Source organism: Macadamia integrifolia, chromosome 5 (genome assembly GCF_013358625.1).
Source record: "Macadamia integrifolia cultivar HAES 741 chromosome 5, SCU_Mint_v3, whole genome shotgun sequence".
Classification (NCBI taxonomy): Eukaryota; Viridiplantae; Streptophyta; class Magnoliopsida; order Proteales; family Proteaceae; genus Macadamia; species Macadamia integrifolia.
In genome coordinates this window covers 27,198,415-27,218,935 of record NC_056561.1, presented here as the reverse complement: position 1 = coordinate 27,218,935, position 20,521 = coordinate 27,198,415, and the positions used below count along the sequence as shown (strand labels likewise).

General features: G+C 37.7%; 2 protein-coding genes across 3 annotated transcripts; both read left to right on the top strand.

Annotated features, from left to right (window-relative positions):
- The first annotated feature begins 287 nt into the window (after nucleotides 1-287).
- LOC122079075 (mitochondrial import receptor subunit TOM5 homolog) lies at nucleotides 288-2,881 on the top strand. Its single transcript, XM_042645318.1, has 2 exons — nucleotides 288-565; nucleotides 2,643-2,881. The coding sequence occupies exons 1-2, from the start codon at nucleotides 479-481 to the stop codon at nucleotides 2,718-2,720; spliced, it is 165 nt and encodes a 54-aa protein (XP_042501252.1). The 5' UTR covers nucleotides 288-478; the 3' UTR covers nucleotides 2,721-2,881.
- An 11,077-nt stretch (nucleotides 2,882-13,958) lies between these two features.
- LOC122078290 (protein terminal ear1 homolog) lies at nucleotides 13,959-15,771 on the top strand. Of its 2 annotated transcripts, XM_042644217.1 has the most exons (4): nucleotides 13,959-14,343; nucleotides 14,682-14,810; nucleotides 14,908-15,049; nucleotides 15,195-15,771. In XM_042644217.1, exons 1-4 carry the CDS (start codon nucleotides 14,066-14,068, stop codon nucleotides 15,375-15,377), a joined length of 732 nt encoding a protein of 243 aa, XP_042500151.1. In that variant the 5' UTR covers nucleotides 13,959-14,065; the 3' UTR covers nucleotides 15,378-15,771. The 2 variants fall into 2 exon arrangements, with proteins under 2 accessions (XP_042500151.1, XP_042500152.1); XM_042644218.1 differs by lacking the exon at nucleotides 14,682-14,810 and having other exon boundaries at nucleotides 13,961-14,343.
- The last annotated feature ends 4,750 nt before the right edge of the window (nucleotides 15,772-20,521 follow it).

Below are 20,521 nucleotides of genomic sequence, written 5' to 3'. Positions count from 1 at the left end.
GAGAAATTGTGAGGAATGACATGCATAGTCTAGAGATTGTTCCGAGTACGACCTCATTTGCTTTCATTGTTCTTTCTTTTGCTCTCTTTTTTCTCTTATTTTGTTTTTGCCCTAATTCATATAGCCAACCCCATTAAGTTGGGATAAGGCTGACTTGTTTTTGGTTGTCGTTATTGTTATTAAAAAGTATTGACATGAAAAAGTTATAACTCAAAACAGTTTTGCTTGTGCGATACATTAATTATAAGAGGATCTAGAATAATATAATGGTAGGATCCTTTTAGTTTGTGGAGTTGGATTTGTGAACCCAAAACGGGCCTAGTGGAAGCCCAGTCATACTAAACGAAGGAATGCCCTTCTTCGGTGGAAATTGTTAATTGTCAATTACTTCCGCCCCAGGAGCCAAGAGGAGAAACCACTAAAAGCCTAAAACCCTTTTTCAGTTTCTAACCCTAGAGGCCGAAGAGAGCGAGCTTCAATGGCAAAATCTTCCATCTCCCTGGAGAAGGTGAAGGAGTTCTGGAACTCCCAAACGCAAAACGAGGAAAAATGGGCTATGAACATGGTAATTTATTTACTCAATCTTGTTTATATGCATCTATGTTTTGTTTCCCGAACCCTATATTTCTTCCTCTTTCGTTTGTCTGTGATCTGAGGTTTCGTGCGATTGGTGATTCATGTATGGTTTCTTGTTTTCCCTGTATTTGATGCCGGTGATGATGCGTTGGACTGTAATCTCCATTGCTTTTTATTACCTAATGTTCTGGGTTTATAAATTGATTAGTTGACTGATAAAATAAAAAAACTGTGTAGGATGAGAGATGGGTTGTTCAAGGCAATACATTGATGCTTGCCACTGTACTCTTGCCAATATTAATTTATGATCTTTCTGTATATTAGAGATAAATTAGTCTTCTTATTTTTTTTCCCCTTTCTTGCCTCATATACCTATGGTGCTTACTGCCTGAGTTGAAGCAAATGCAATTCTCTTCTCTGGGTTTGTAATTATGCTTGCTGGAAGCATTCATTTTGTCTATATACTAAATAGAAAATGGGTTTACAGAAAATGAAAAATGATGCAAAAAGTCGTTTTGGTCATAGGACTTATACTGAATAGAAAATGGGCTTACAGCAAATGAAGAAGGGAAAATTTCTTGTACCACCCTTGTAACTATCCTGAATATCATGTGCTACCAATTTTTTTGAGAAATATCAACCGTTCCGCACCTAGTATGAGTAATGCTGTTAACTTAAAACTTTGAAAAAAAAAGAAAAACACCATTTTAACCATATTATATCCTTCCATACAACACACTAAATTATTAAATGAAACTTAAGCGGGACACACCGTTTCTTCTTCTTCGAACATGACAGTTAAGGGTTTCTATGGTAGTGATCAAATGTAGTACTTAAATTTATTGGGACCACATAGCTGCAAATCCGAGCAGCTGAGACATGGAAATGTCTGTACAGAAAGATATAATTTCAATACTTATACATGTAGATTAGCCCATCTTATCAGCTCCGCTTTGCATCTTAGCGCAGTAATCAAATAAGCTACCATTGTAGCAGCGCCTCACAGCTTCTTTGGATGAGAAACCCATCCTAGTCTGTTGCAAGCACATACAGAACTGCCCATTCCAGGTTACTTGCAGTCCTATCAAAACCCAACAAATTTAGAGATTCAAACCTTCCAAGATTTTAATGGGATCTTTTCTTCTTAAATAGAAATTAGGAGCGAACCAGCCAAAGAAATCGGAGGCTACCCCTGTTGTACTATGTCATGTTCCACTCCCCAAATGTCAATTTAACAGGCACTCTATGCACATACTGAATATATTCTCCAGATTCACCTGGAACATACCTTCCTTCAGTATCATAAGTTCCTTAGTGACTTCAATGCTTAGTTCTATGTATATTTTTTTGTAAACAGCTTTGTGAATATTGTGAACGTAAATGGGAAAGAAAGGAGATGGAATCCACCCAAGCAAGGTTGGGTAACTCAAGGCAACATTAATGACGATGGCTATCATCAATGATGTGATCATATTGAATCCAATTGCCGCATTCCTGAAGTATCAGATTTTAATGGACTTACTTGGCTTATGTCTTGCACAACAATTCTTCAGGTTTGCAACAAAGACATAGAAACCGAACTAATTTCATCTTCAGTTTGGGGGGTTTTACAATGAAGGGTAGATTCTTCGGGGGTAGTTTTTCCATTAAGAAAACTTCAACCTTGTGATGTCATTACTTAACGGGAATCAACTAACAGAGTGGAATTATATGTTATTTCGTTATGAAAGTGGGGTGGTATTTGATATTTTTCAAAAAATTTGGTAGCACATGATAATTGGGATAGTGACGGGTGGTACAAGAAACTTTCCCATAAAAATGTTGCAAAAAGTCATTTTGGTCATAGGAGTTGCAACTTTGCTTGCATTGGAGCTCCATGTTCTGTGATTTTTTTTTTTTTTTTTTTCGGTGGTTTGATTTAGTAGTTATTTTATATCAATTGCTTATGCTTTTTTGGGGGAACTGTAAGCTTTGTGTGGCAAGGAGGAGTTATTTATTTATTTTTTTGTTTTTTTGTTTTAACTTCAGCAGCAGTGCTTACATGATTAAGTTTTGATGCTTTTCAGAAACTGTTGCGAGCTGCTGGACTTTTTGCTGGGTCGATCTTTTTGATGCGCAATTTTGGAGATCTCATGGCCGTTTGAGTAGGGACACAAATGCTTCAGTTGTGGTATTCTCTCATTTTCTTTTAAAATGAGAAAACCAAATGGGACTTTTTTTATTTGGTTCCACCAAATGAGACTTATATAGGATTGTAATAAGTATTCAAATTTTGGAAAGTTTACATGAGGTTTAATACTGGTTATATGGAAGGTCTCTTCACCACCCCCACCCCTACCCCCTCTTCCCGGCTCCTTTGATCTTCTAGTGAAAAAAAGAAGAAACTAGGACCGTCTCTCTACTCCAATCTCCTCTGGAAAGACATGTTCTGAGAAAGTCCCGGGGAGACATGTTCTGTTAGAGATTGCCAGAATACAGGTCACTTTGATTGCTGGATGGTTGTGTAGCCTGCACCAGAGTGGGGCCAAAGAGAGCGTGCACCGGGCCATTTGTCTGCAACCCGGGTTATGATTTTTTTATTTCATGAGGATATGGCATGGTAACATCGTGTCCTCCTGTGTTTCGGGTGCAGGCTCCACATGACTATGCAGTGCTCTTTTTCCCCTAGAAAACATATCCATTTTTTTGTTGATACACTAATAATATGTATGGATGTCGTATTAATATCATGCTTCAACGATACCTATACATATCAACTAGTATACAAACTATGCTAGAGCTGGTTTTGTATTTGTCCATATATTTATACAAGAAGAGGGTTCTTGAACCCTAAATGGGGGAATCTCCTATGCCGCACTGATGACATTGTGAGAACAGTATCATCCACATGGGCTTTTATGGGAATGGGCTCTGTAATCGGAATTGGCTGCCAATGCAAGAAGGTAACCAGGAAGCACCTCCACACTCCTTAAAAATAAACTCTTATAGAAAGACTTTGACGAGGATCTGTTTTCACATGTCGTTTCTGATGATTGCCATTGTTGGCGTTGTGCCCCATTTCGCTAAAATATAGGCTGGATAAATATACTTTACTTCTGATATGTCACCCAGCCGGGGTGTTAAGGAGAAAAACTGAAAAATAGAGGGTATATAATTCATTTTACAAGGATGAGTGTTACAGTAATCTGGGTCTTCAGGGGGTGACTGCATGCGGTATGGAATTTCAACTGACGTTGTGCAAGTCTTTTGCACTTCTTTATAAATATAAGTAAAAACACCACCATTGATCTTGCCATTTTAACTTATCCAAAATACCCTCCTATCCTACAAAGGTTCCTACAAAAGATTTTGTCCTAGTATCAGGCCTGATGTGACCATCTACAGAACTCATTTATAAATGGGACTTTGAAACGGATTTTTAATTGCATTTTTTTTTTTTTTTTTTAAAGATTGAGAAAGAATACTACCTGGTCATGTAACAATTGTTTAGCACTTGAGCTAGTGGAAGTGATTGAATAGGCATCCAACCAAGGATCTGGCTTTTTTGTGGTGCAAGAAGGGTGGCAGTGCACATCCGACGTCTTAGAGCACCCGGGCATGGACCCCAACACATGGACACGCGCCTCGAGGTGATCCAGGCCGTTAGACACCTCTGTTGTGCTATAGAGGAGCCCCGATCAGAGTGGTAGGTGCATCTTTTCACCCTCTCATCTGTCTAAACATAGAGGATGCAAATGTAACAACTTTTTGGTAAAAAATATTTTTTAAAAGTAATTTACAATTAACAACTTATCATTATGTCATTATAAAAAACTATCATTGTATTACATATTTCTTGAGCATAAGTATATGGATTAATCTTCAACATGAAAAAAGTGTTATACTTGAAAGGATAAAAAAAAAAAAAAGAAGTACAAATCATAGCAGTGTCAAAGATTTTCCTTTTTGGCTCTAATGTCAATGAGAAAATCACTCTATAAATTGTCCCTCTAAAGATTTAGTTCTTAGGTATCGGATTGTTTGATACCGATCTTAGATTGGCCTGTATTGGTCTTGATCGATCAATTTTACCTTGATTTTTCATACAAAATAAGTTTTATGTATGATTTTTCCCTACTTTGATGCTGATACCCAATCCCAGATTGGTTAGGTATTAGGGTCAGTCTCAGCCGATACCAATACGATACGGTTGATACTCTCTTCCTTTCTTCTTCTTTTTCTCTTTTTTTGCTACTCTATCCTACTTGGAGTATGACCAATGGCCAGAACTCCTACACACATCCACCCATACACACTTGCATATGATAGTGTTCGATCCAACAACCTCCTCTCTTGGGCGTCGGTTCTTCAAAGCAAAGCTGTCACCACTGGGCTAAGCCGCTAATCTAGTATTCTAAAACTCCGTTTCCAAGGTTCTTTGGTTTCGGTGTAAAGTTTTACCCGTAATTTTTCACGAAAAATTTTACATGTTGACAAATTTTCCATTGTTTGTTTCAAAGAGGTAAAATATATTGTAAAATATTACCGTAAAAATTTTCAATGTTTTTTTACATTTATTTTTCAAAGAAAAATCATTTAAAATAATTACCAAGATGCCATTATAACCAATTTGAATTATGCACCCCAAATTATATGCTAATAATTACGTAAATGTCTTTACACTCATACTTAATCCAAAACCTTTGCCTCACCAATTATATGCCAACTAAGGCATTAAATGCTTAGAAAAAGGAATGATACGATGGATCATGATGTTTCTATGCGGCGCCTATAGACCAATATTAACTCAGTCACTAAAATCTTCTTAATTGAGGTGTGGCCAATTTTTAAGATTTAAATAAAAAACCCCAAGACATTTAATGGTTACTAAGAACATTCATTTCTTGGCAATTGAATGGAAGAGCCTCTTCACCCAAAAAAAAAAAAAAAGAATGGAAGAGCCTCTTTGAAACGATCTGTTGAAAAAGTGATGATCATTCAATGCCTTAGTCAAAATTAGGCATTTATCTCAAAATTCAACCAACAAACCCTTCATTGTGCACCAACCCATGGCTGAGCTGCACACACCCTTGCCCGAGACCCTTGCTACACCTGGTCGTGGCCATGACTGGTACGTACATGGTAGATCCTTTCTTACCTATCTTGATGAAATAGAGTTTGAAAGAGAAGTAATTCTAAATACGGGTAATTAAGTAAGAATTTCAATGGGTTGTGGCTCTATTGAGGAAACCACTGCCTCCCTACTCAACGAGCAGAATAAGATAAGATTCTCTTTTCCATTTTTATTTTCTAAACAAGGATATTTATCCCTACAATATAGCATCAGTTACATGCATGCACCCACTTCTCTCCTATTATCTCTCCTATTTTAACTCCAACCCACATTTTACACCATATACTTCAACTCCCCTCACTTCCTATAACTACCCATATACGATCACGTGTGTGAACTTAACTACATGAATATGGCATTAATAATAAGCATAAGCAACAATTTAAATAAATAAAATAACTGCCTATGCCAACTAGGATCCATACATGGCAAACAACTCTTGCACATATCATGTTCCTCCCTACTTGAGTTTGGTCTTGTCCTGACCATACTCGAATCAAGGGTTTAAAGCGTGGATATGGTGAATGTTCATAAAACCCAACTTTTCTTACCTCCAACTGTAGATCTCGAGTTGAAGATTACCCTCCCGGCACCGGAATGGCAAGATCGAGCTTCGGCGCCACTGAAATCCTCCCTTTCTTCCTCTTCCTTTCTTCTTCCCTTTCTTTTTCTCTCTCCTCTTTACTTTTCTCACCAAAACGCACTTGACTGCTCAATTGGTGGGTCATCATGTCTCTGTGACATGACCTTTGCCTCGTAAAACCGTGCCAGACCAATGGCACTAGCAAGGGATGATGATTGCGCTGCCAGGGCATCGGCCTTAATGGAATTGCAGAGGCCACTAACGAAGCAACTCACCTGTCTATTAGGAGGGAGTAGACCCACTTTAGATAAAATCCTCCCAAACTTAGACTGGTACTCTCGAATTGATCTTGTCTGTTGCAACTTAGCAAGCTCGCCAAAGAAATCCTGGAAGGGATTGGGACCAAATCGTGCATGGATTCCTTGGACTTGTCGGGCCAGCCGGTGTTTAAGGTCACCCGTGCCATCATAGCCCATAAGGAACCCGCTCTAACATCCTCTGGCTCGGTTCCTGCATGGTTAAACCGGTTCAACTACGAAATCAGACCGGGTTTAAGAAGTGGGATATTACACGGCAAGTCCGACTTGTAGTATCTTCTTCTCCATTGTAAAGAGAAAAATCCAGCTTTACCATCTTAGGTCGGTACATTTGTTGTGAGGTTGTTGTGCGAACCGTGGGGCTAGGCTTGAAAGATCGGGACCCCTGAAGGTTTTGCGTGGAAGCATGAGAATTTCTCCTACTTCTCCCTCCGCCTGGTTTAGTGAAGGAGGGATTAGATTCTCAAACGTTTCCTTCGTTATGTCGAGTAGTTGTTGTTGACCATCTAACTTGGACAAAATTTGTTGTTGTCCTTCATGGAGGAAACTCACCTCACTCTCTAGCCTTTCTACTTGTTGCTCTATTCTCAGGCTCTGATACTAAGATGGTACGTACGTGGTAGCTCCTTTCCTACCTATCTTGATGAGATAGAGTTTGAAAGAGAAGTAATTCTAATACGGGTAATCAAGTAAGAGTTTCAATGGGTTGTGGCTCTATTGAGGAAACCACTGCCTCCCTACTCAACGAGCAGAATAAGATAAGATTCTCTTTTCCATTTTTATTTTCTAAACAAAGATATTTATCCCTACAATATAACATTAGTTACACGCATCCACCCACTTCTCTCCTATTATCTCTTATATTTTAACTCCAACCCACATTTTACACCACATACTTCAACTTCCCTCACTTCCTATAACTACCCATATAAGATCACGTGTGTGATCTTAACTACATGAACATGGCATTAATAATAAGCATAAGCAACAATTTAAATAAATAAAATAACTGCCTACGCCAACTAGGATCCATACGTGGCAAACAACTCTTGCACGTATCAGTGACATGCCCATGTGTCTTTGCTTGAAGCTGCTATGCAGCCATGACCTTTGCCTTGTGCTTAAGATGTGCCTTGCACCATTACTGGCCAAGGCCTCATGGTCATGTGCAGATCTTCTTTTGGTCCTACTCCTTGTATTGCTTCTTGTGGCTACAGGTTCTTCTCTTTCGCACTTTTAATCATAGTCAGAGAAATTAAGTAAAGATTTGCAAATCTTTGATCACAAAATTCCAGGGCGTATGCATAATGACAGTAATTGTGCAAATGTTGGCCGAACAGAGGGATTTACAAGAGGGAATTGCCATGATATTATTCCACAAAATTTGTAAATATGAATACAAATCAAATAGATCATCCAAATCAACAAAAAGATCTCAAAATCATTTAAACGGTAGGAAAGAAAATCAGTAATTTGCAGCCTAAAATTGTGAAAAGAAAAAGAAAAAAAAACTGCATCAGATTGAACTTCGAGGTTGAAACCATATCTGTTACCTTTTGTAAAAAAATATTTCTCTGGCTCTGGATCTAATAAACCTTACAACATCAAAGTTTGAAACCGAAACTCCAAAACTTTCACTCAAACGCTACAAATATGGATTGCAGAATGGAGAAAATGAGAAACTCAATGGTCACACCAACGTCACTTGGGATTCTAGCCGAGATTTTCCCCACTCTACGATGAGAGGGAGATCGGCTCTGAGATGAAAAAGGAGAAGAGAACAGATCTGCTCTGAGATGAGGAGAGAAGGTGATCGTGGGGAAGAGAGAAGGAGGAGATGAGGAATGAGACTCAAACCCGATAGGTTTTCCAAGTTATTTTACCAACAAATTTTAGGGTAAATTTTCCATCCAGTTTTTCAAAAAAGGGTAGCTTTGTTGTAAAATTTTGAAAATTTTCCAAACTAGAAAACAAATAAAGGAAAACCGGATTTTACGGGGGAAAATTTCAAAACAGAAATAAATGGGCCTAATTCAGGGGGAAAAAAAAAGAAGGAAAAATTACCTGATTACCCACTTTTGGGTTTTCCTCTACAAAACTAACCAACTTGTGTTTCAGATAACAACAATCTAAAAATTCAAGTTTGGATTTACAAAACTACCCAAAACAGTGATTCTCCCTTAGCCTTATTTATTTTTTACCATTTTACCCCTGACTTCTTGCACCCTGCCTTCTCTGATGTCCGATCCCCTTCCCTGCAACCCTTGTCCTCCCCTGCCCCTATCCTTGCCCCACCCCCTTCCACTCCACACCTGCACCTTCCTAACAATTTATTCAATATCCTTGACCTCCCCAATCCTCAACTTCTGCATCCACTCAATTTTCCTCCCCAACACCCCCCCCTTCATCTTTTTTTTTTTTTTTTAAATATCTCCTCTCTAATGGCGCCTTTTTGATTTCTGGAAAATTTTTTCTCTGGTTCAAATTGAAAAATAAAATAGATTTTACCGATAATCTGCTATAGAGATTCCCATCTGTGAGTGGTCCATCCCCTGTGCATTACTATAGGCCCTTTTCTCCCTCTTTAGTTTTTCTTCTTCTTCGAACAACACCACATCTCATTTGCAAATTTGGTTGCAACTCTGCATCCCTGCTACAGTCATCATATCGCCCAACCTCTATCACTCCAATCGTTTAACCTCTGACCACATCCATCCCTCCCTGGCTACCCTCTGCCATGGACATCAACAAACTGACCCTTTTTGCATCTATCTCTACTGATGCTTCCATCATCGCTCGTCCAACCTCCAACGTCCCAATCGTTCAACCTTTGAGAAAATCCATTGATCCCTCCCTTGCTACCTTCCTCCATCAGCACCCCCACTCGGTCCTTGCTATCCTTTTTGTATCTATCTTTCTCCTGTGGCTGCTTTGTTGTTCGCTATTGTAAGGTGTGATGGAGAGAGAGAGAGAGAGAGAGAGAGAAGGAGGCGGTGCAGCATGTTCCAAGAGAAACTCTTGCCCCCACCCCCCGCCAAAAAAAAAAAAAAAAAAAAACCAAAACACCTCCATGAAAAAAAATTGTAAGGTCTAAAATCTGCCACTGAGATGGCCATAATAGATGTTTACACTATCAATGAACACCGGCGAAGGTGTTTCTCCCCCCCCCCCCCGACGATCAATTTTATAGGCTCCAAATGCCGGAATAATGAATGGAACACCCCGTCTAAATCCTTGACCCTACAACTTCAACTTTCTCTTTAATAAAATGTGACTTGCAAATACAATTCATATAATCCCTTCATGACCATGGCTGGTGGCTGGGATAGCTACCAGTGCTGTGTGTAACCATGGGCTTGGTGATCAGAGTGGATATGGTGATCGGAGTGAACATTGTGACAAACATGGTTTCAAGTATCGACCGAATCGTATTGATATCGGCTAAGACCGATAGCAATAGTTGATCGATCCGAATAGGTTGCCCGTATCATTTAAGGGGTAAAACAGTAAAAATGTACTTTTTAAAAAAAAGCAAGGGAGAAAGTGATCAATATGCACTGATCCTTACTGATACTGATCCATATCGTATCAATAACGATCGACCAATACCAATACCAAGAGCTAAATCCTTGGTGACAAGAGAAGATAGGGTGCAAGTATTCAGGGGTAAAATGATTAAAAAAAATGGTTGAGGGAGACTCACTCTTTTGGTTAATTTGTAAACCCAAACATGATTTTGTATGTTGTTGTTAAACACAAGTTCAGTATTTTTTGTGGTTGTCCAATATATAGACTAACTTAGAAGTTGAGAAGAGTGAAGTATTCACTAAAGGTGTGGACTAAACAGAAGATCCCCAATGTGGATTTGGCGCTGAATTGGCTGAGGAAGAGGTGGAAAATGTGCAGAGAGAAATTGACCCGCATGGGATGTCTGATGAGCTATTTTCCAGGGAAGCGGAAGCTAAAACTCACCTATTGAAGGCAGTGGAGCAGCATGAGAAGTTATAGGCGAAAAAGGCACGTTTAAAGTGGGCAAAAGATGGAGATCGCAACTCATTTTTCCATCTTTCAGTAAAGGTGCGTGCAAAGAATACTATCAGGACCTTTAAGAAAGCAGGATGGAACTAAGGTTTTTGATCCAGCGCAGGTAGCTCAGTATGTGTCTAGTTTTTATGAAAATTTTCACAAATCAGGGGTATAGCCCATAATGTGCTGATGCAAGTTATTCCTGAGGAAATATCAGGGGAAGACCATATAGCTTTAGAGGAGGTTCTTGTGAGGGAGGAGATAAGATAGGCGGTTTGGGCTCTTGACCTAGAGAGCTCTCCTGACCCTGATGGGTTTCCAAGTGCTTTTTTTAAGCAGTGCAGGGATTTGGTGGGGGAGGGTTTTTTTGTGGTGAGGTCTTTTTTATGGGAGGGAAGATTCTGAAGGGAGTTAATAACAACTTTATGATGCTGATACCGAAGGTGGTAGGGGTGATCTCGTTGGATAAATTTCGTCCTATATGTATGGCCAATTTCTTTTGCAAGGTTTTGTCAAAGATTATGGTGAACAAGTTGTCTTTACTGCTTCTTCGTTTGGTGTCAGATGAGCAAGGGGCATTTCAAAAGGGGAAGGTAATATCTGCAAATATAGGCCTAGCTTCAGAGTTGGCTAATCTACTTCACTCTTTAGTGAGTGGAGAGGGCATGGGGATAAAAGTAGACGTGCAAAAGGCATATGACATGCTTTCATGGGATTTTCTTTTTGTAGTGCTGAAGAAGTTTGGGTTCTCTGAGGTGTGGATAGGTTGGCTGCATGAGATTTTGGTTTCCACAAGAATTTCTATGTTGGTGAATAGAGGTCCTGTGGGTTTTTGTTGTTGTTGTTGTTGTTGTTGAACGACGTCTGAGGCAAGGGATCCAATCTCGCCAATATTGTTTATTCTTGCAGAGAAAGTGTTGTGTAGAGGCTTGCAGAATTTGTTAAAGGAGGGGAAGCTGAAATCTCTCTCTGGTCCAAGAGGGGTAGGTGTTCCGAGTCGTCTGCTCTTTACAGATGATATTTTCATCTTCATGAATGCAACAATCAAGTATGTAAGATATTTATGAGATTTTTTTTTTCCAGAAATATCAGAATTCTCTGGTCAGAGATTTAACTTGGACAAGAGTAAGCTCTTTTTTGGTGAGGTAGTGTCCCACAAGAAGAGGTTCATTGCGGAAGAGCTGAGAATTCCAATCTGTGCACTTCCAACAAGATACCTAGGAGTTGAGATCTTTAAAGGAAGGGTCACCAAGGATCCTCTGCTTCCCCTGATGGACAAGATAAAAGCATGGTTACAGGGATGGAAGGGCAAGCTCCTCTCTACGGCTGGCCGGGTGGAACTTATTCATTCAGTGGTGTTAGGTATGCCAATTCATAATTTCTTTGTATACTTGTGGTCTGAGTCAGTGGTTAAAATTATTGAATGGTGGATGAGGAATTTTTTGTGGTAAGGAGATATTGACTCGGTAAGGAAAATTACTGTGAAATGGGAAGATGTCTGTAAACCAAAATCTGAAGGGGAAGTAGGGATTAGAAGGTTAAGGGATATGAATTGTGCTTGTTTATGTAAATTGGTGTGGCAGATGAAGCATGAGGAGACAACTTTAAGTAAATTCCTGTGAGCGAGGTTTATGGACAGATTTGGAAAGCTCAAGGTGGCGTATAAATCTTCTTCGTTGTTCAAAGGAATCTCTAAGATGTGGAATTTTGTTTCTTCCCAAAAGCGGTGGATGGGACCTCAATCCATTGCTGATCTATCTCCTCTCCCACAAGAGCATTTTGACAAAAGTGATATGAAGGTTGCAGACTTCATTAAGGAGGGTCAGTGGAGCCTCCTGTCGGTGTCATCAGCTTTCTTGAAAGGGATTATGGAGGAAATTAGGTGTATTCCACTGCACAGTTTGTGTGGAAGTTAATGCATTGGAAGTTATCCACTAACGATAAGGTGAAGAGGGAAGGAGTTTGTTTGCCTTCAAGGTGTGAGCTTTGTAGAAAGGCGGAGGAATCATTACTTCACCTCTTTCTAGAGTGCGATGGTGCTGTTTTTATTTAGAAGTCTTTTGCTCAAATATTTGGGGTGAACTAGGAGATGTAGTGGGAATCATTTTTTGATCACTTGAATTGGTGGAATCAAAATTCCTCATGTAGGGATTCTTTGGAATTGTGGATAACTGGTTTTATTCTCATTCCATATTCTATATGGGTATTCCATATTTTATATGGGTGGAGAGGAACTCGAGGAGATTCATGGGAAAAGCTCGCTCCTATAACCAAAATTTTTGGGCTATAACAGGAGAGATCAAGAGTTTAGCCCCTCGTTGTCGCGGTTGGATAAACCCAAGGATGGCGTTGCAGCTAGGCAGCAGCTTGACGCTTGGTGTGTCAAGAAGGAGGTTTAAGGAGGTAATGGAAGTTTTTTGGCAGCCTCCGTAGGTAGAGTGGTGGAAACTGAATTGTGATGGGTGTTCTTTGGGGAACCCTACGGGCGGGCTCAGGTGGTCTGATCAAGGATAGTAATTCCCATGTAATTGCTGTTTATAATTCTTATTTGGGGATTGCAACTAATTTTCAAGCTAAATTTTATGCGGTGATTCAAGGGATTGAAAGAGCTCGAGATCTGCACTGTTCCAGTCTATGTATAGAGTGCGATTCGGTATCAGTAGTGTTGATTATCCAAAAGGGTGTGGTGCCTTGGTTTGTTTGGCAAAAGTGGACGTCGCTTCAATCTTTTCTTGGAGGTATTAATTGAAAAATTACTCATTGCTACAAGGAGGTCAATCTCATAGCGAATTTTCTAACTAATGCTGCAACCAAGAAAGAAGCGGATATTACTTCTATTGACTGGCCACTGAATTTGCTAAATTATTTCTCTGAAGATGCTTTATCTAGACCTCATTTTAGGTTTGAATAGTCACAAGCTGTTAGATGTTTTTGCTCCGTTGCCTCATGCTGAGGGCAATGTCCAAGATGGGAAGAGTAAAGTTTTGAGATCTTTCGGTAGCGTCTGGCGAGTCCAGGGTTATATTATTATATATTCTTTGTTTCTTTTTTATTCTTAATATAAATGACATTGAGTGGGAAAAAAAAAAGTTGGGTAGTTTTGTAAGGTGGCAGTTAAAGTGGCTATTCATATAGTTTTCCAAGAGAAAAAAAGAAAAAAATAATAATAATAATAAATAAAGGCCAATTATCAAGGGAGCTGATTCGGAAGAAAAGAACACCCATTTTTATAATAAAACTCTCTCTCTCTCTCTCATCCTTCTCGCAATCTCGCCGCCCCCGAATATATTACTTTTCTGTCCTGAATCTGGGTGATGTAAAGTAGTGATGTGAGCTGATTCACTCTGTTGTTTCTACTTTACAACTGTGGACACAGTCACTCCTTACTGAACAGAGTAAAATCTAAAGTTTGGCGTACTGTATCTAGTTTTCCTTCCTGGTTTGTGCAAGATGGAGGAGGAGAAGAAGGTAAAGAAGTTGGGGTTGAACCCTTTTGCAAAGGAGTTCAAACCTTCAAATCCAACTGAAGTGATGGAGAGGGTTTTATTAGAAGATGAGTTCCACAAACTTGTTACTCATGAACAGAAGAACATCATGTATCTGCGGAGAGAGTTTGATGATAATATTAACAAATGGGTTAAGGTTCCGCTCCCTTCATTACCTTTCATTATTCTCAGATTTTCTGGGAATACCTCTTTGATCATCCGAAATATCCCAAATCGAATAAGGTCTCTCTCTCTCTGCTTGTATATGTATGCATTAGAGTGGCATGCATCATTTAGTATCTCCAAATATCTTTTTGTAAGTTTAAGTATCACATTTTTTATAAGAAACTGATGGGAAGTGAAATTTTCTTGGAAACCCTTTCTAATATTGTTGTTGTCTCTACCTCTGCACAAATAGAAATAAACTTCTAACCATTTTATTATTATTATTATTATTATTATTATTATTATTATTTATTTATTTATTTATTTATTTTTATTTTTGATTTTTATTTTTTTAATTTCAGTTTCTGTATCTGATGATATTATTCTTTCATTTAAAAACCCTATTGATTATTCAGTAGGAAGATGTTGATTCAGTTGCTAGATAAGCATTGTGAGGAACAGAACAAGAAGATAATGGGATTAAAGATTAATCCTCCAATTCTTCTCTCTGAATTTGATTTTGTGTATCTTCCTGTAGATTTCAAGTAAGGACTAAAGACCGTTCTTCTCCTTATAATTTTTTTTTTTAGTAGTAAATGATGGGTTGATGACTTCTTCCTCTCTTATCTGTTCTTCCTTCAGATCCAATCAGAACAAAGGTTATGGGTTCGTGAACTTCACAAGTACTGCTGGAGCTTTTCGGTTCTTTAGAGCTTATGACATGCACAAATGGGATATTTTCCACTCAAGGAAGACCTGTGAGATTGATTTTGCTGACATTCAGGTTACTTTCACTTCTTCTTTCTCATACCCACCATTTTTTCACATCTTGGTCTGTTAGGAAACTAGGTGGAGCTCATTCTTAAAAGCTAGTCATAGGGTATTAGGGTGTCCAAAAATCTGATATATTTTTATTATTTTTGGATCAGGGAAGGGAAAACTTGGCGAAACATTTCATGAAATCCACTTTCATATGTGATACAAATGCCTACTTGCCGGTGCAGTTCTCCCCTCCTCGCAATGGCTTCTTGTCCCAGCAACCTACCATTGGAACTATTGGAAAAGTAATCGTTCCATTTCGGAAGTGTGTGGAAGTTGCTCCTTCTGATTAGATCCTAACCATCCACCGACAGTTTCAGGCCAAACTCAGAAAAAACCAAAAGAGGATACCAAAAGGTTTTAGGTTAGAAGAAGAAAAAAGGTGATGATTAGGGGTTTTTCCTTTTTTTGGGTAATCTATGAGATGTGATATAGCTAGTCATGATTAGGGTTTTTTTCCTTTTTTTGGGTAATCTGTTGAAGATGAAGGGTGAGGACACCCGTGTTTTGGTTCTATCCGCAAGTGGGTTTCATTGGCAATTATGGATGCCAATGATGCACTGCACTGGGGAAGGAAGTGGAAACATGGGAGAGATCCTGTAGTAGTTGAAAAGTCTCCTCTAATTATTGTTCTTGTTCTAGCTTAGTAGTAGTGTAAGTAATGTGTAATCTGAAAAGGAGTTCTCTCAGTTTCTTGCGGATGAGTTACCACAAAACTGTTAATCTATTTCCATGGTGGTTGCCTATTTCTACCTTTCTTGGAAGGTTCTTGCGGTTTCTTCTCCTCTTAAGTTCATCTTCTAAGAGGGTTAAACTATAGACTATAAACTTTTTTTTTTAACACAGAAAAAAGGAAAGAAGAAACTATATTTTGTTTGAGAAAATAATCCACGTCTATGTGAAATGTTTGATGACTTTTTTTTTCTTGGTAGATGATTGCCTTTCCTTCCTTAGCATGGAATGATTTTATGAGATTAAATTGATATATTTTCATGGGAAAAGAACCTTGCCCTGCTGGTGTAGGAATACCACATGGAATCAATGAGAGGTTGTGCATCAACATCTTCAGCCCCTCGTTGTGGGGGCAACATGGTCTTTTGGCTCACCTTGTTTTTTGGTGTTTCCTGCATCATTAGGATAGAGGTCTTTTTCTCTATTTTTATAGGAAGGTACACTAGCAGTCTCTCTCTCTCTAACATTAAATGGCATAATTGTCCCCACTCGGTAAGAAACTGTACTCTTGCATCTCTTTGGTGTGTTGCTTTACGTTGCTTGTTTAGAGAATCCTTTCATATATTCACAAATGGGTGATATAAGAGACCCCTCTATCTTTTCCGGAGGGTATCATAAAAATGATAAATTACATTTTTATTCTTTTCTAACATGTTTAAACTGAAATACAAAAAGTCCCAACACCCTCTTATGACGTCACCTTACAAGAAGTTAATATTAGGTTCGAGTTCATCATAGCTCATACATGATGCAGCTTAAATTCAAAGGTTTTCATTACATTTATTTAACTCATCTTCTACCTCTTGACATGATGTTAAGAATCAAAATTTGCTTTGGTATCAAATTTATGCTATTTTAAATTAAAATACAAAGTAAGATTGAAAATATAGGAAGTTTTATTGCAAAGTAAGAAATGAGATATCGGATAATAAAGGGTAGAGAAGACCACTTTACTTTGGGGTTTTTTGGTGACTCACTCACCGAAGTGTTTGCACTGATTCACCATTAGAGAACCTCAAAACTCAAATGGTGATTCACTCACCTAAGAGCAAGTCTCCATCACCATGAGAGGTTTTATTAAAAACAAACTCTTGTTCAACTTATAAGCGAGAAGATTCATGTATAGGAAGAAAATGAAGTACACCTTATCAATGTGTACTTCCCTCTCACAATTTATCTTCTCATCTATCTCATTAAATATGTGAGTCGCCCTCTTTATCTTCTTAAATATACCATTTTTCTCCCCATCGTTGGCTTAGTGTGTAAGATACCAATATAAGTGTGGAGCATGTAAATCTCTCTCTCTCTCTCTCTCTCTCTCTCTCTCTCTCTCTCTCTCTCTCTCTCTCTCTCTCTCTCTCTCTCTCCATATTATGTATTTTGTGCCTCCTTTTCCATATGTGAGGTTGAATTCTCCATACCTAGATCAAAGCCATTCGACTTTTGATAGTTCGCTATTCCAACTCTTTTGAGTTCTTTATACTTAATCATTGGATGATTAGGGGATGATTTATCCAATAACATATGTACCCCAAGTGACAAATGGCTATGAAGAACTCAATGAATGTGGTTCAACCACTGGTGCGTGTATCATATTACCAAAAATTTGACACTTAAAGCATTTCTTGATGTAGCTTGCACAGTCTACTTCCATGAAATTTTAGAAGCACCCTAACCTTAGGATCTATTTTTTCCAACATCCTAACGTTCATATATATGAGAACCATATATATCATGATGTATCGATCTTGTTTGTTACGTTTTGGTCTTGCTCTTTATCTACACATACTAGTTATATTCCATCATATGATTGTTCATATAAAATGCCTTTGTGTAATATGTATTGAGTAACGTACCTCCTTGGGAACCTCCGTTCCTTTTGAGTGGCATCTTTCGGTTACTTGATTTCATTAATGAAATCTACATGTGTACCATGGTCATCCCTCAGTTATCAAGGCATTAATTTTGGTTAGATACCTTTGCTTTATTCTGAAGGGTAATATCCTAGAACTTATATGGACTTCCATCATGGAGGCAAGGCTTGCCAATACATTGGCAAATTGATTATTATACCTTTGGAATAAGCAAATGATATTTCTTTGAAGTGTTTTGCCAATTTCTTGGCATGTTCATAATATGGCTTCAATTTTTCATTTATTGTCTATTATTTCCTTGCATCTGACAGATCACAATCGAGAAGTCTTCATATATTTCTAATCTTTGGAGGCCTGGTGTGAGTGATAATTCTAACCCTATGACACAAGCTTTATATTCAGCTATGTTATTTGTGCATTCAAAATTTAGCTTGAATGCAAATGATATATGAGACTTGTCATGTGCTATGAGCACAATTCCTAAACCCCAAATTCCTTTGATTGAATGCTCATTTGAATATCAACTTTCAAACAAATTCTTTGTCTCATGATTCTAAATTAATAGCATCTTCCTAATCCTCTAATGCTCTGGTTTTAGGAATAGTGTGAGGTTTTAATTTTACATATTATTTGTAATTTTTTGTATTTTGTTCAATATTTCACAAAACTTTCTTAAATGTTGATTTTCCACCATTTTTTTTTTCATTGATATTGGTCAATGGTATACATTCAAAAATAAAAAATAAAAAATGATTGACCATTTTTTCTTCTGATTAATGGTTTAGTACCGAGTACCACTGGCAGTGAGGGATCAGTTTGAAGGGTTTGGAGGCAACCATTTAGAGTAAACTGGTTAAATAAACCCACAAATCAAACTGTACAAATGATCCCTACTTCACGATGAAGTTGAAGATAACATGAGATTTCACCCATGAGCTACGGTGCTATTTTTATCAAAAAAAAAAAAAAAAAAAAAAAAGCTACGGTGCTATGGGATGTAGCAGTAATCATGGCTAGATCGACCTGAATCCTGTAAAGCCGATATCTAAGTAGTCTTGTTGATCTAACAAGACTACTTGGTTAACTTTTAACAACAATTTCTTACAGATAGTGTAGTGTAGTGAAGAACAGATGAGTTTGCAAAGAGCCTGGACTTGGAGACTTGGAGTGGAGCTCTTTTAATTTCTCTGTTACACTTTGGTTCTTGAAAGTGTTTCGCATCATAAACAGAAGAAGATAGAAAGAAAAATTTTCTCATTTGTTTATTGATCTCCATTGCGTCAATGCCTGCAACGCCACCCTCTTTGACGGAAAGAGGACAGGAGCACTTCATTAAATGCTCTCTCTCTCTCTCTCTCTCTCTCTCAAATGACATTCCTCTGCCCACGATTGTACTCATTGCACAGCTGAGTGGTTCACGCTTGTAATCATGCTCGGCAAAATGTGTCACAAGTTTAAAAAGGGCCATTTGATAACATTTCAAGAAACGTGTTTTTGCATCTAAGAATGATAGAAAATAAATAAAATGTATTTGATAAAACTATTTCGTTTCATATGTTTTCAGAAATAAAAATAAAAATTTCTATCTATTTATGGTTCAATAAACGACCCAAGCGAAACAAGGCCATTCTTTCGTTGGTTACTATCGACTTCCAGAAACATAACTTATCAAACACCTTCAATTTCATTTCTATTTTTAGAAACGAAAAATTATGTTTCTGCCGTTTCTTAAAATAGAAACAATAGAAACATTATCAAACAGACCCTTAGTATTAGCAAAATAGCAAGTTTGTATTCATGTTCTAAGAAACATATGGTGGGCTATTGATGCCACTGTATATTGAGCTTTACTTGATTAAATATGCATTTTGTGATACTTGGACCTTTTATTGTAAAACCAACAACCTAGCTATCACTTATATTTATATTGTTTAACATTGCCACCGTTCGTATTATCAAGTATTAGTTTAGAATGGTCTGACCTCTGCTGGTTTCTTTTTTCTAAACAATGGAATGCGGAGTTCTGTTGGTTCCAACTTAACTTAAAGCCATAGTTCCATTTTAAATTTAATGGTAGAACACACATTCCATAATGAGAAAAAAAAAAAAATGACCTTATTGTTCTCAACTCACCCTTAGACATTTCTTTTTCTATTCTATGCTTCAAAGATGATTGAAAAGTAAAATCAGAGCAGTGGGACTCTATTTTCTATTATGAATTGAATTCATCAATTTTATTTATTTATTTTTTTTTTTAAATTTTGGATTAAAGATACAAATCTTATAAATGATTTCCACAAGGGCAAAAATAACTTGATGTCTTTGAAATTTTGGGTATATGTATCTTTATAATGTATCATTAGGAAAGATAAAGTGGATGTTCTAATCTTACGGTTATAATTATCTTGTCTTATGGTCACTTTGTTTGGGGTTTATCGATTGTTTCCAAGAGTGAGAGTGGCTGTTGCTCCAGGTTGGGGTAAAACGGGTTATTTCCCCCCTCATTTGTACTCATTTTTCTTGATTTATGATTTTAATTAAGTTTTAACGGCTTCTTCGATTCCTAGATAATATTCACTATTTAAAACAAAAAAATGTATCTTTCTAACCAAATTTAAAGAATATGTAAGCTTTCTTTAATTTTTTGGTTGCAAAAGCAATGACTATTCAAAAATTAATATAATAAATAAATGAAAACTAGCCTTGAAGAAAATTTGAGATTAGAGGGAAGCCAACATCAATGAACTTGGAACAACAAATTAAGCTAAAGTGTGGTAACCTTAACCCTTGGGTTCTCCTACAAATGGAACATTGAGTTCTCTCGTTGCAGA

What these genes read in the sequence shown, in the direction of transcription:
- LOC122079075 (XM_042645318.1), top strand. Translation starts at nt 479, where the DNA reads ATGGCAAAATCTTCCATCTCCCTGGAGAAGGTGAAGGAGTTCTGGAAC. An exon ending in AAAAATGGGCTATGAACATG is followed by an intron (nt 566 to 2,642) that starts GTAATTTATTTA and finishes GATGCTTTTCAG; the next exon opens with AAACTGTTGCGAGCTGCTGG.
- LOC122078290 (XM_042644217.1), top strand. Translation starts at nt 14,066, where the DNA reads ATGGAGGAGGAGAAGAAGGTAAAGAAGTTGGGGTTGAACCCTTTTGCA. An exon ending in AATATCCCAAATCGAATAAG is followed by an intron (nt 14,344 to 14,681) that starts GTCTCTCTCTCT and finishes TTGATTATTCAG; the next exon opens with TAGGAAGATGTTGATTCAGT. An exon ending in TATCTTCCTGTAGATTTCAA is followed by an intron (nt 14,811 to 14,907) that starts GTAAGGACTAAA and finishes TTCTTCCTTCAG; the next exon opens with ATCCAATCAGAACAAAGGTT.